We start from the raw sequence: 14,975 nt of genomic DNA on the forward strand, positions 1-14,975 counted from the left end.
AACATTATTTGATTTGTCTGCCAGATGGAAAAGCTGACCAGTTTGGTCAATGACTCTGGCATCAAATATCTAAAGGTGTGGCTGCCATGGCTAGCCCAAACTGATATCCCTGGGGTGAGCATAGCCACAATAATGCTGTAATAGGATGAAATGCATTCTCCTTTGACGAAGTTGATAAAGACTAACACAGTCGGGATGTAGTAAAACCTTAACAAAAGAAGTCCAAAAGGAAAAAGGTAACCACACAGGGGACAGAATAGGACATATGCAGTAAGAGGTACTTGTACTTGGAGGTACTGGATGCACTATTCCCTCCCTCCCAGTTGGAAAATCTTTGTTATTATTATTTTATATTCTATACTTTTTATTTAAATACATAGGTTAAGAAAGCAAACTTCTGTGATACGGACCTTTTGTATGTAATGCCAAAAGTTCAATAAAAACCTGAGAGATATATATATAGACCTGCCTAAGACATGCAGATGAGCATACAGTTGTATTTACATACATAATATATATATATATATATGTATATATGTATATATATATAAAGCTTCGATTCTCGGATCACACGAAAAATCGGTAACATTTATATTCCACTCCTTCATTCAATGAAACGGAAACTCAAAAATAAATCTGTCTCTAGGATTATTACATAAAAATGACACAAAACATTTCACGGATGACAAAACAAACATTAAAAATGAAGATGCTTCCGTTCTGATGCTGCTTCAAGATAATATAGGCCTTACTCTTACTCCAAACTGGATAGCTAAAAATCCTTATTGCAGTCAATGGAGACTTTCCGGCAAAACGGCCCAAACAGCTACTTCGACCAATATAGATTTTACCCCTACACTTTATAGTGCTTTAAAAATAAAATACATATATAAAAAGCCAGCTTGATACATACTAGCAGCAAGAGATTAAAAACTCTGGGGTCTTCTTCACCTCATTTAAGCATGATTTTCTTTATGATTTTTAAAAGAAACAATATCATAAAAATAAACAATGACATTTCCATGATAAAAAACACAACAAAACCTCATATGCATATTATTACCAAGTTATATACACATACTGTAAGTGCAAAAAAATAAGTATTTATTCTGAAAAACAAAAGGTGATATACATCCAAAGTTAAGTAGATGAATTGTCATTTTGTGCACTGCATACCAGACAAATATATTCACTACACATAATGAACACCATACAAAATATTCCATTACAAAACGTTAATTTAAATCAACAATTCCAACTGCATTTCAATTTTTTTTTTTTAAATCTGAACCAAGGGGTCTCCCAGAAGTAATCAGTGGTTCCCGGGTGTACAGGGATCCTGCAACACCAGACATATTTCTATATGTAATATAGTGGCGGATAACAAACTTGCGGGGGAAATGTGTGTCACCCGGAACCACTGATAAGCTACAGGGGAACCCGGCACAGGTCAAATAAATACTCTACGCAGGATTAGGATTGCGGCTTTTAGATAATTGTTTTCTTAAATAGAGGACAAACAAAATAGTTTGACTGCATTAGTCATGAGAAAAGTGATGCTGTAAAACTAGACAAAAACATCACCTTCATTTTTAGTCAGTGCAATTATAAGGCAAATGGTATTGTTGATGTCAGACTAGGTGCTGAAGCCACCACCTCTCTCAGCGAATAAAGTACTTTTCATGGGCAGTGGAAACAATACTACAGAGGTATTCCAAAGGACAGTTTAAAGGCCAGCTCCACAGCAACTTCTGTAACTGAGTCGTGGAAGCAGACGTAAAACTCCTGAGGTTGTGGATGCATAAAGAGCCTCCTGCAAGACAGAAAAGTTCAGGTTGTCAGGAAAACAATCTTGTGACTGAATCAGCTCATGGCAGAGTTTCAAAAATCATCTGGATGTATTCAGGTCTTATTTATTGGGTGCTCACAATGGATTTCCCATTTCTGTATGATCTGCATTTTGACGAAAATTACACTTTTGTTTTATAAATGTACCTATTCATGAAAAACAAAAAAAACAGTATTTTTCTTATAATGGTGTTGGCGTTGTGCATGTCTTAGACAGGTCTGCAACCCTGCCCTTCACCATTATCACTTAGCATACAGTGCTTCCATTCCAATTGATTCTGAAAAATGACATGCACATGAGCACACTGTCACATTTTGCCTGAAATCCATTTTTACATGAATCCCTTATAAGCCAATGCTCGCTGTAAACACAACTTTTAAGCTCAGCATGGGAATCCGATGCAAAGCCAGAGAAACCACTCACAGACATGTTTCGACCTTTATGGGTCTCATCAATGTGAGGTTGGTTGTACTAGCGTTGCAATTTTCAAGGCTGTAGGATTTACCATAAGTTATGGTGGGTGAAAAAGGCGACAAGAAACTTCCACAGTATAGCATATACAGTAACAAATAAAAAGATCACTTGTGAGCATGTGTGTGTGTGATATATGTGTGTGTGTGTGATATATGTGTGTGTGTGTGATATGTGTGTGTGTGATATGTGTGATATGTGTGTGTGATATATGTGTGTGATATGTGTGTGTGTGTGTAAAGATCTGTAAGCGCTACAAAGAACAATTACCAAATATATAGAAAATGCAACAAAATTTAGAAAATGCTCCAGGAGTGCCCATGCTCAAAAAAAAAAAAAAAAAAAGGCCGAGAACCACTGCTAGGAGGGGCTTCATTGTATTTTTCTTCTGTATCTCATATTATACAATTCAAAAGTACATTCTCATTTATTTTGAATGCCCAGTCCTATTATCAATAAGGTGCCACTGTCTCTGCCAACCTAAGCTGCTAGTATCTCAACTCCAAAATCAACTCTCCCCAGAAAACAAAAAAAAGTCAAAGGTGAAGTCATAGGAGAAATGAGGAAATATACCTGCCAATATTTTGGTTTCTTCAAGTTCTCTATGGCAGCCAATAAAAGCGGTTATATAATTCCTCCCATCTTGGGTAGGACAAGAGTTCTACTGCAGGTATTAAGGAAGTGGGGCCTGTTCCCTGGTCAGTTATCCATCATCTAAGCTCCTAAAAAGATGCACAATTGAACCAAAATAGACAGGTAAGAAGAAAAACAAGGGAGGAAAGTAGGCTGCCATAGAGGAATTTAAGAAACCAAAATATCAGTAGGTATATTTCCTGTTTTCTTCAGCATCCTCTATGGCAGCCAATAACAAAGGGGACGTTCCAAAGCAGTTAAAAAGATTAGGAGGGTACCCTATGTAAACGATGGAATTACGGCTTGTAAAAGCTTCCTTCCAAATCTCGCAATAGCTGATGCTTGGAGATCAAACCCATAATGTTTAGTAAAGGTATGCAATGAGGACCATATTGCTACCTTATAGAGATGTCTTGTGCGAGGCCTATGCTTTCAGAATGGGAGGAAAGATATAGGAGAGGGAATGCCCATATGACTGACATGGAATACCCAACTGTGGCTTCGGGATCTTGCCATCTGGAGCCAAAGTGACAAATCTTTTTGTTCGTTCTGGATGAAATCAAGTGTATTTATGGAAGGCCCCATTGAAATACTATATCTATGAATACCAGTGGACAACGCCGAGCCTCCTGGTAGAACTGCTTGCCTGCTCAAGAATCTGCCTTTACATTGATGTCTACCAAAATGTAGGTTGATGAAATGTATTTATTTATAAAATATTTTACCAGGAAGTAATACATTGAGAGTTACCACTCATTTTTAAGTATGTCCTGGGCATAGAGTTAAGATGACAAATAATACATGGTTACAAATACATAGTTACATAAGTGAATATGGTATACATTATATACAAGACATTGCATGCAAAGTTAGAGATGATATATATTATAGGCGTATGTAACAGTTACAGACCAGATTAAAATGTGAGACCGCTTTAGTTTGGAAAGAACTTAGACGGATGGTGGCTGTGATAGTCTCCGGTAGATTGTTCCAGTTTTGGGGTGCACGTGATGCGAAGAAAGAGCGGCCGGAAAAATGGAGTAACTGCTTCTTCTGCCCACATCAAAATCCTCGAGACCTCTCAGAGCTTTCATACTTCGGGTGCCACCCATATGATGGTTGATGTAGGCTTCAGCTGTCATTGTCCGATAAAATCTGGAGTGGAAGGTCCTTCAAGACTGGAAGACTCCTCTGGATAATGTCAAATACTTTGCGTATTTCCAAAACATTGATGTGTAATTTGGTCTCTGCTGAGGACCACTGATCCTGGACTGATATATCTTGACAGAAGGCCCCCAATCCTGTCAGACTAGCAAGGAGGTTCCATGTGTAAGGAGTCAGAGACCAGCCTTTTTTAAGGTTCTCCGCTTCAGTCCACCAATGCATACTTTATCTTGCGGATTCTAATAGAGGAATTCTATGTTGAGGGGTGGGAAACTTGGCAATGCCACATCAAATTGATCTGTAACCATCTGAGATGGAAGCTGGCCCATGGAGCCACCTTTATGACCGAGTTTAGGCGTTTCCATGTAGGTGGGATGGATGTTTGAGCCTTTAAGAAAACGTGAACTTCCCAAACGATGTTGGTCACTTTTAATGGGGGTTACGATATTATACCCAGAGTATTGAATAGGACTGCAAGAAATTGAATCGTTTGAGCAGAAATCATATTGCTCTTCTCCACCTTATGATTCATTTGTGGCCCTGTAGCTCTTTGAGCAAAAAAGATACCTTCTATTCTGTTCCCTTTGCAAACCGACTGGAAATGAAGTTGTACCAGGTGATCTGAGGGAGCCTTGACCAGCCAATAGTCTAGTTAAGGCATGACAAATATCCCGGTTTGTCAAAGTTTCATTGTTATTACGTTGGAGAATGTCCAAGGTGCTGTCGCCAAACCGAGCAACAAGGTGTCAGGGTCACCTAGACCTCCTGCCTAGCCATAGCTTCTTGGTCCACTGGGTGTGCTGCTGCCTTCTGTTGGCTCTGGGTTCCTCTGTCTGTCTGTCTTCTTGTTGCTCCTCTCTCTGTCTTATAGTTCGGTTTCCTGTCTGTTTCCTTTGCTTGAAGTCAGACTCCTATTGCACATGCCTCTGATCCTGATCTGTTTTCTGTACCTGTACCTGTATTATAGAAGTCTGTTCACAGTAAAAGCCCTTGCTGGTAATCTGGCTTGTCCCTGTTTGTCCCTGTTCTCAGTCCCTGCCCCCAGACCTGTCCTTGCTCCCCTGTCCTGTTCCAGTCTCCTCGTTGCCGACCTCTGCTTGTTACCTGACTTCGCTACCTGCCGCCTGCCTCGTACCTCTGCTTGTTTCCTGACTGCGCTGTCTGCCGCCTGTCTCGGAACCTCTGATTGTGACCCCTACTACGCTCGTGCTGTTCCGGCCACCGAGATCCTACCCGCCACAGGAGTCTCCGTAACACAAGGTCTTGAACTGGAAATGTCTGCCTTCTACACAGAAGCTGAGGAATTTGCGATGAGCCTGGTGGATCAGGATATGTAGATACATTCTTGGCATTGATCCGAGTCATCTCTCTTGTTCTGTGGAATCCTTAAAAAAAGATTGACCCCTCTTAGGCTTAATACTGATCTGTACCCCCTTGATAATTTGGAAACCCTAAACCATATTAAATAAAAGCCCTGCCACCTTGATCTTGCAGTGCTGGTTGAATGACAGAGTTGAGCCAGAGACCTTGAATAGCCTGCCTTAATTCGACTTCTGTGCAGGACTCTTGGCAGGCGAGACTCCCTGAAGAGGCTATCTGGACTTGACAGGAATTCTAGGGCAAAACCGTGCTCTATAATCTGGAGGACCCAGCAATACTCTTGTATTATGGACTCAATGGTCAATAAACTTTGCCAGTTTTCTCCCATACTTCCCAACTGGGGCCTGCATATATTCAGCCCATTTTGGCTGAAGCTTGATCTGGGTCAGGCCCTGAAGAGTGGCTGGAACTGCACTCCCAGTTTCTGTTAAAAGGTCTGCCTTGTCTGTAGGCTCTGGCTTCCTGAAAACAATATCTGGGTTGTCTCAGAAAGGATGTTCTAGGCCAGGGGTGACCAACTTGTGGCTCACAATGGCATTTGGAATGGTTGCATGATGAAAAAAAACAAAAAAAAAACGCCTGAAAAAACAATTGTTCCTTTCGTTAATGTGCAGTTCTTAAAATTAAAATAAAAAAACAGGGAATGACAGGGAAAACTTATTAACATCAATTTTGAAAGTGAACAAAATTTAAATAACTTCTTTAACAATTAAAAAACTAAATTAAATCACCACATCCACCGCAGGAGGATGACTCCACATTTTGAGTCTTTTTCCTACAAATTAGTACATCTTAGTAAAGCGTCTCATCGCATTGCTATGTCCTTCTGCCAATTTCCATTCGGGGGTGAAAGTGCCTTGAATGGAGCTGTGAATCGTGAATAACCTAGCTGCCTTCCTGGGGCCGAGAAATGCCCCAAGCCCTTCCTGGACCTTCACTTCCTTAGACGAGGATCCCTCGTCCAGCTCAGAAAATGCTGTCTGATCCAGAGAGAGTCCAAGAGAGATGGTCATCTAAGTCTACAGACACTTGAGATCTGGAACATTTGAGATTAGTCTGTGATCCTAATTTCTCAAAATACTGAATGAGAGAGGATTTTATCTAGTCAATCAAGTTATTTACAGTAAAGGAGGTGTGTCATCTTGCGTAACTTTCCTCTCACAATCAGTACACAGTCTCTTAGGGCGAGAAGCTAGAAACTTGACATTGCAGGTACAGTAGCACAATATTTGGATTTTGCAACTGCTTTCTTGGACTTAGTAGCCTCTGAGTCCAGCGTCGGCTGCTCATATTTCTGGACCCATGAAACAGATCGGGCAGACATAATGTTAAGAGCATTAAGGCTAATATAGTTGTTAGAAAGAGCAGACTAATAAGTCAGTGGTAACTAGCAGAGCAATGCGATCAACAAAGGGGTGCAGGCAGGCACTTTCAATTTTGCTGAGAAATAAATTCTGTGCAAAAAACAGGTACTACAAGAAAAAGTGCAGTGGCCAAGGATACCTTTTACATGCCTGGCTGGCCAGCCTCCATGCTCCCACCTTGCCCATGTAAACAGAAGTGACATCAGCAGTCTTCCATGCAGCCGGAAGTGAGGTCAGGTGCACTCCGCACGGCCAGAAGTGCCACGTGGTGGAACCTACGGGAGGAGAATCCTGCATCCCAGACCCCCAACGGAGCAGCCCTATGCCTAGCTCCTAATTCCCCTACACTGCCAAAGGGTGCCATGAATGGGATCCTGGCAGTGTAACTGGCCCTTCCCTCGTAGACCGCTACAGAGCATCCAGGTCGGGAGAAAGCAGGCAAGCCTAATCTACAATGTAATTTATAAAAAAATATATATATCGTTGGAAAGTTGTATACATCCTTTCCCCAGCTTGGGTAGGACAAGAATAACTGAGCAGGAAACAGACAATACCTCCTTTATACCTGCGTTAGAACTCTTATCCTACCCCAGCTACAAGGAGGAGTTATATTCCAACTGTTATTGGCTGCCATAGAGGATGCCAAAGAAACATTCCTGCATTCTTTTGTGGTTGGATTGCACCTGTGACCACTTTAGGGTTTAAAAGGCCAGGCAAAGCATTTATACATTAAGCATTGGAGATCTCTGCCTGGGCTCCACACATCTAAGCAAGTGGAAGAACTGCTCGTAAGATTTATAGCTGCAAGGATCAAATAAAAAAATCATTAAGATGCAATTCCCAGTGCTTTTTATTTTAGCTTGTGTGTGATGTTACAAATAAGCACCAATGTGGCAATATGCTACAGACAAACAAAAGAGAGTAATGTGACTTAAAAAGATTCCAGTGTAATTAATTTTCTATTTCTTACCCTATTGCCCAATAGGACATTGTGGGTGGAGATTTCTTCTGGTCGGTCCAATTTTCAGGAGAGCATTCAAATAAAATACCATGTTCTGTAACTGGACCAAGCCCTGTGAAATCAGTACAGGCTCTAGCTTCTGAGTTTTTATATTTCTGTCAAACAAACAAACAAACGAGCCGTTATAAACTCAAATAGAATAACAATAATAGAGGAGTTTGCTTTTACATTTACATTTTTCAAGCACTAAATACACCGACCGCTAAAAAGCAAGAACAAATTCATGGAACAGGAGGCCTACGGTTTGGTGGTCTTATGTGAAAGTCTTGAAATGTTCCCAAATATGACAGTTGGTAAAATATGCTGCCAATGCTGTAGGTTGCAGGAAAAACTTAATATACAAAGAACTATATTTATGGAGAGGTGCTAAGCCACATGCACCTCCTGGCCCATTAACTTAAATGGGCTGTAAGGAGTCCCACATCTTAACACTGAAAGTAACGAACTTATCAGGTTCTATTTTAATCTACGATACAAATGTAAAAAGAATTTCTCTGAAGATATTTTTTTATTAAACTGCCCAGTTTCCATTAAGTATGGTATCATTTAAGATCAACACAGTATGCATAAAATAAGTATAATATTGCAACAACTGTATAATATCTAAAGATTTTTATCAGAGGATATTGGAAAGCTACGCATTCTATCACAGGATATTGAAACGTTGCACATTCTATCACAGGATATTGGAAAGCTGCACATTCTATCACAGGATATTGGAAAGCTGCGCATTCCAACACAGGATATTAGAAAGCTGCGCATTCCATCACAGGATATTGGAAAGCTGCGCATTCCATCACAGGATATTGGAAAGCTGCACATTCTATCACAGGATATTGGAAAGCTGCGCATTCCATCACAGGATATTGGAAAGTTGCACATTCGATCACAGGATATTGGAAAGCTGCACATTCTATCACAGGATATTGGAAAGCTGCGCATTCTATCACAGGATATTGGAAAGTTGCACATTCTATCACAGGATATTGGAAAGCTACGCATTCTATCACAGGATATTGGAAAGCTGCGCATTCTATCACAGGATATTGGAAAGCTGCGCATTCCATCACAGGATATTGGAAAGCTGCACATTCTATCACAGGATATTGGAAAGCTGCGCATTCTATCACAGGATATTGGAAAGTTGCACATTCTATCACAGGATATTGGAAAGTTGCACATTCTATCACAGGATATTGGAAAGCTGCACATTCTATCACAGGATATTGGAAAGCTGCGCATTCTATCACAGGATATTGGAAAGTTGCACATTCTATCACAGGATATTGGAAAGTTGCACATTCTATCACAGGATATTGGAAAGCTGCACATTCCATCACAGGACATTGGAAAGTTGCACATTCTATCACAGGATATTGGAAAGCTGCGCATTCTATCACAGGATATTGGAAAGCTGCGCATTCTATCACAGGATATTGGAAAGTTGCACATTCTATCACAGGATATTGGAAAGCTGCGCATTCTATCACAGGATATTGGAAAGCTGCGCATTCTATCACAGGATATTGGAAAGTTGCACATTCTATCACAGGATATTGGAAAGCTGCGCATTCTATCACAGGATATTGGAAAGCTGCGCATTCTATTACGGGATATTGGAAAGCTGCGCATTCTATCACAGGATATTGGAAAGCTGCGCATTCTATCACAGGATATTGGAAAGCTGCGCATTCTATTACGGGATATTGGAAAGTTGCACATTCTATCACAGGATATTGAAAAGCTGCGCATTCTATCAGAGGATATTGGAAAGCTGCGCATTCTATCAGAGGATATTGGAAAGCTGCGCATTCTATCACAGGATATTGGAAAGTTGCACATTCTATCACAGGATATTGGAAAGCTGCGCATTCTATCAGAGGATATTGGAAAGCTGCGCATTCTATCACAGGATATTGGAAAGTTGCACATTCTATCACAGGATATTGAAAAGCTGCGCATTCTATCACAGGATATTGGAAAGTTGCACATTCTATCACAGGATATTGGAAAGTTGCACATTCTATCACAGGATATTGGAAAGTTGCACATTCTATCACAGGATATTGGAAAGCTGCGCATTCTATCACAGGATATTGGAAAGTTGCACATTCTATCACAGGATATTGAAAAGCTGCGCATTCTATCACAGGATATTGGAAAGTTGCACATTCTATCACAGGATATTGGAAAGCTGCGCATTCTATCACAGGATATTGGAAAGTTGCACATTCTATCACAGGATATTGAAAAGCTGCGCATTCCATCACAGGATATTGGAAAGCTGCACATTCTATCACAGGATATTGGAAAGCTGCGCATTCTATCACAGGATATTGGAAAGTTGCACATTCTATCACAGGATATTGGAAAGTTGCACATTCCATCACAGGATATTGGAAAGCTGCACATTCTATCACAGGATATTGAAAAGCTGCGCATTCTATCACAGGATATTGGAAAGCTGCGCATTCTATCACAGGATATTGGAAAGCTGCGCATTCTATCACAGGATATTGGAAAGCTACGCATTCTATTACGGGATATTGGAAGTTGTCAGGAGCCATTTTCATCTGTCCCTGGAAACGAATCATTGCTGCCCGATGAAATGTGCCCGAAAAGTCCCTAATATACATAGTTGTTATAATGTGTTTATATAGTAAACAACCCAAAAAAAGACTTTAGTTGGCTCTTAATGGTGAAGTAAAAAAATTGACTGACTACACAGATTGTTCCCCTCGTACAGCTTCAGGATTAAAGCAGGGTTAACACAGGTGTTACTTGGAGTACCTGAAGCTGTACGAGGTGAACAATCTGTGACATCATCTTGCAAGGCCAGACGGTATGAGCGATCAGAGAGGGGAGATCTGATCAGCCAAGCAGCAGGTCTGCAGATAAACAAGTGAAGCAAGCAGCCCAGCCAGAATCACACAGCCTCCAGTCAATACACTAATAACTACTACGGTATTATTATATCCTTTTTGTGAAGTCAATAATTGAACACCATCTTTCCCCGAATGATATCATTTATATATGTCCACTGAGACAAACCAGTCTAAATTATCCACTGAGGTATTACACTGTGTGTTTTTTGTTTCCACATGTTATTAATCCACGTGAACTGCAGACAAAGAACCTCACGCACAACCATCTGCCACGGTTGTTTTGTGGGTTTTTTGTACTTTACCATTAAGCGCCAACTAAAGTATTTTTGGGACATTACTATATCAGGTTTCCAAGAAAATCAGTGGACTTTATTGGCAGTAAAGGACTTTGAGCCACATTCATGTTTGTATTCACATATGTTTACTCTGTGTAATAATAGTATCACCAGTCACTACCAATTTACATTGTATATTGCGCCATTTTTGAGAATAGCACTAGGCACCATTGTCAGTGTATATAGTAAATGTGACTAAACAGTAAAGAGATCAAACAGTATTGCCCAGCTGTAGCCATACCTCTTCTTTCAGAGTTTGCTGGAACACAGAGCGTATTGATAGACAGCAGCGATGGAAGTTCTTGATCAACTGAGGGTGTATAGAGCCACTAAGCTGTTCCACCTCTCTGTGTGTTGGAGAGATGAAGACCCCTTGCACATTTTCCAAATATATGTAATGGAAAAGTGTGTTTTCAGGGCCTGAGGTTAATCTTCAAAAGTAAAAAACACAAGTTAGAGACAATAAATTGATATAAGCTTTGTTTTACAAACCTTTAGTTGTATTCTCACACAAAAAAAACTTTTAAATTTATATGTTACTTACAGTAAGTAATGTGTGGAGAGAGATCATGAAAAATACACATTTCTTAAACATGCAAAAATAGGCAGAGAGTCTATAATAAACTGAATAATGTTATATTTGGAAGCAAACATTTTGATCACTGTATCATTGTAAGATGTGTGCAGAGGTATGCAAATAGGGACCTTTTTAGGGTGAAATTAATATATGGCTTTATTGCCTGTTCCTTTAAAAATGTAAACACAAAACTAAAGAACAACCTGCTCCACGTTGGAGAATAACTAGACAATACTGTACATGCCCAATCTAACTGGTGTGATTACCAGCCCAAACACACACACACACACACACACACACACACACACACGTCAAACAAGAAAGTCCCTGATCTGTTTCTGTTGTTGCTGTAGGGGAAGACCTCTCTGTTGTCCTGGGTCAGCATCCTTGTGTGCTATGGCACTGTGTGTCCCGGTATTGAGGTCTTGTCCCCATGTCTTGCTGTCAGCAGTCCTTCTGTGTGCATCAAGACATCATCTTTTCCTCAGGTCAACCCAGTTTGGGGCTAAGGAAGTCTCTGCAGTCTTCCTTCTCCTCATCTCAGCCCACATGTGAGCTATGGAATCGTTTTTCTTAAAGACTTAATTGACCAGGTAGAGTCTGGTTAATTGCATGCTGCACTTAAGCAGATCCCTGCTGGATTTTAGAGATAGTTTCTTCAACAGGGATAAGTCCCTGTTACAATCATGTAAATGGACATTACAGAATAATACAGATTATCTTCATACGCTTCTTGTGCCCAAATAGCCATCTCATAGAACCAATGCATTCAGAAGGAACTCCGTTATCAAGTACTACGTTGTCTGTATGTTATGGTTCCAGTTACTCTCTCATCCTTCCAATGGGTCCTTTCTTACAATAGGGGTTCCTACATTAGTATTTGGTGGGGGTTCCAAAAAGCCGACAGTGTCAGCACCTGAAACAATGAACAGCAGCCAGGCGAGAATGGTGGGCTATATACACATTTTCTAAATTGTGGAATGCTGCGATGGTTTCAAGTCCTTGGTTGATACGGTTTCATGTGAATGCAGTGTGTTGATTTTCAATTTATTAACAGGAATGGCTTCTTTAATATCTCCAAAAATGTGCTTCCAGATAAGAAAAATATTTCTGTATTTACACTAAGAGCAGAGTGGCCCTTGAATAACCTCTTACCGTATGTGACATTCCAAAAATAGACAGAGGATGAGACACGCACTCAATATCAATGGTAATAAAGGTGGGGTACTTAGCTGCCGGTGCGCTGGTCCTGGGGAGCTCCTGTAGTCCCAAATGTTCCAGTACAAAGAAGAAGAAGCAGGCAAACGGTCTTACTCAAAAGGAGGTTTAATATGCCGAAAAGTCCAACGTTTCGGCAGTCAAATACTGCCTTTCTCAAGGTGAAGGCTCTTCACATTCACCTTGAGAAAGGCAATATTTGACTGCCGAAATGTTGGACTTTATGGCATATTAAACCTCCTTTTGAGTAAGACAGTGTGCCTGCTTCTTCTTCTTTGTACTGGAACATTCCAAATAATAAACATGATGTATGTTCCTTCCACAATTCATCATGTACCTTACTACCTCTTACTTTTCACAGTATCCGACATATTTGTTTCCTTTTTTTTAATATTTACAATTAAAATGGAGTTTAGTCCTCTATAGTCTGGCACAACAATACTCACGATAACAACAATAATAATAATGCAATATCAACAAGAGGCTGATGAACCCAAGTATGCAATTTAAAGTGTATAACTGAACCTAATGAAATATGATTGTATGTAGTGAGCCCACTGTTCCGCGCCCCCCCCCACATCCCCGTAGTAATATATTTTATAGTAATTATAAAGGCAAGCAAAATTACGCATAAAAGGTATGTTAAACATTTGAAGAAGGCATTCAATCCTTGTATATAAGTATACAATGATTGCATGGCCTTAACTCCCAATGATCAGTAATAAAATCAACTGTATACTTTTCCCTTTCAATATAGATGCAGTTTCTATATGTCCAACATGGTTTCTCCCTAGTTATTCAAAAACGTAATTTCAGAATAGAGTAAGAAGGCACATACTTGACAGTGTTATAAAGCTCCTCTGTTTCTCTCTCTGAAAGGTTTCTTTTCAGGCTTCCCAAATTAAATGGGTTGGGAATGGAATACTTCTTCTTGGAGATCTGAACAGAAAATATTCATTTTAAGGTTTTACCCGAAAATACTAAAAGGCTTCAGAAACTAAACCCATATTTTACAACTGCTAAAGAAAACTGGAAAAAAATAACTGGGTTTCAGCTTTTATCCCAAATTTGTTTGAGGTAGTAGGAATGAAATAGATGTTTTAATCAGTGATATTGTATGGATTATTAGATAATTTGTGTGAATAGGAAACATTTCTTCTAAAGAGTACTGACGTACCAGTTTTCCAGTACTGCACCGACACACTTTATTCGAGCAAATACCCAGTATGTACCTGGCAGATACCTGGAATGCGCCGCTCCTCACCTCTGACAAGCCCCGTTGCGTTTGCCTTCCCAGCCTGGGTTCATGCCTGGCTGACGGGCGGCTGATCTGTTAAATGATAATGATTAGGATTTAATAGGCTGCAATGCTTCGCGTGTCTACCAGATGGCATAAATTCATGAATTGTAATGCAATATATATATATATACTGTGCAGTATTGCAGCCAGCGGGAATAAAATGCTTCAATCCCTGCTTGGAAAATACCTCAATGCACTCGGGCAGAAAACAGTCACAAACCTCAATACACCCGGGTATACCCGAATTCGTGGGACTAGCCGAGCTCGAATAAAGTGTGTCGCCAGTGTATCTCCCAGACCCAGTAGGAGTCATTGACGGCTGCAGAGACTATCTATTCTTCACTTTTTCAATGGATATCACTACATTCATTTCATTTTCCATTGTTGGAAGCTAATCCTTTTCGACTTGAAAGTAGGATAAATGCCTAATAATGCTTTGTTCATCCACCATGTGACTAAAATAAAACTGCTTTGTCACCCTGTTTCCACTGGTCTAACGTAAATTGCAATCACTGCTTCCGGTATACAACATACAGGCATACCCCGCATTAACGTACGCAATGGGTCCAGAGCATGTATGTAAAGCGAAAATGTACTTAAAGTGAAGCACAACCTTTTTCCACTTATCGATGCTTCGGTACAGGTAGGGAGCCGGTATTGCTGTTCAGGACTGGGGCTGACAGGTGCATGCGCGAGCTGCCGTTTGCCTATTGGGCGAGGGGAATCAGTGCGTCACTACTACGGCGGTCTGTAGGGCAGAATAAGTGTCCATACTCGC

General features: G+C 40.3%; 1 protein-coding gene across 3 annotated transcripts in view; it reads right to left on the reverse strand.

The window, feature by feature from the left end:
* Nucleotides 1–1,081: 1,081 nt before the first annotated feature.
* INTU (inturned planar cell polarity protein) overlaps nucleotides 1,082–14,975 on the reverse strand; it is a 123,572-nt gene continuing 109,678 nt past the window's right edge. For 2 of the 3 annotated variants that reach the window (XM_075615563.1, XM_075615553.1), the window contains exons 13-16: nucleotides 13,736–13,836; nucleotides 11,344–11,533; nucleotides 7,832–7,977; nucleotides 1,082–1,813 (exon numbers count right to left, since the gene is read on the reverse strand). In XM_075615563.1, coding sequence (XP_075471678.1) covers nucleotides 1,702–1,813; nucleotides 7,832–7,977; nucleotides 11,344–11,533; nucleotides 13,736–13,836 — 549 coding nt within the window. In that variant the 3' untranslated portion in view covers nucleotides 1,082–1,701. The remainder of the gene's footprint in view (nucleotides 1,814–7,831; nucleotides 7,978–11,343; nucleotides 11,534–13,735; nucleotides 13,837–14,975) is intronic. The other variant, XM_075615573.1, reaches the window with a different exon arrangement.

Source organism: Ascaphus truei, chromosome 1, assembly GCF_040206685.1.
Source record: "Ascaphus truei isolate aAscTru1 chromosome 1, aAscTru1.hap1, whole genome shotgun sequence".
Taxonomy (NCBI): Eukaryota; Metazoa; Chordata; class Amphibia; order Anura; family Ascaphidae; genus Ascaphus; species Ascaphus truei.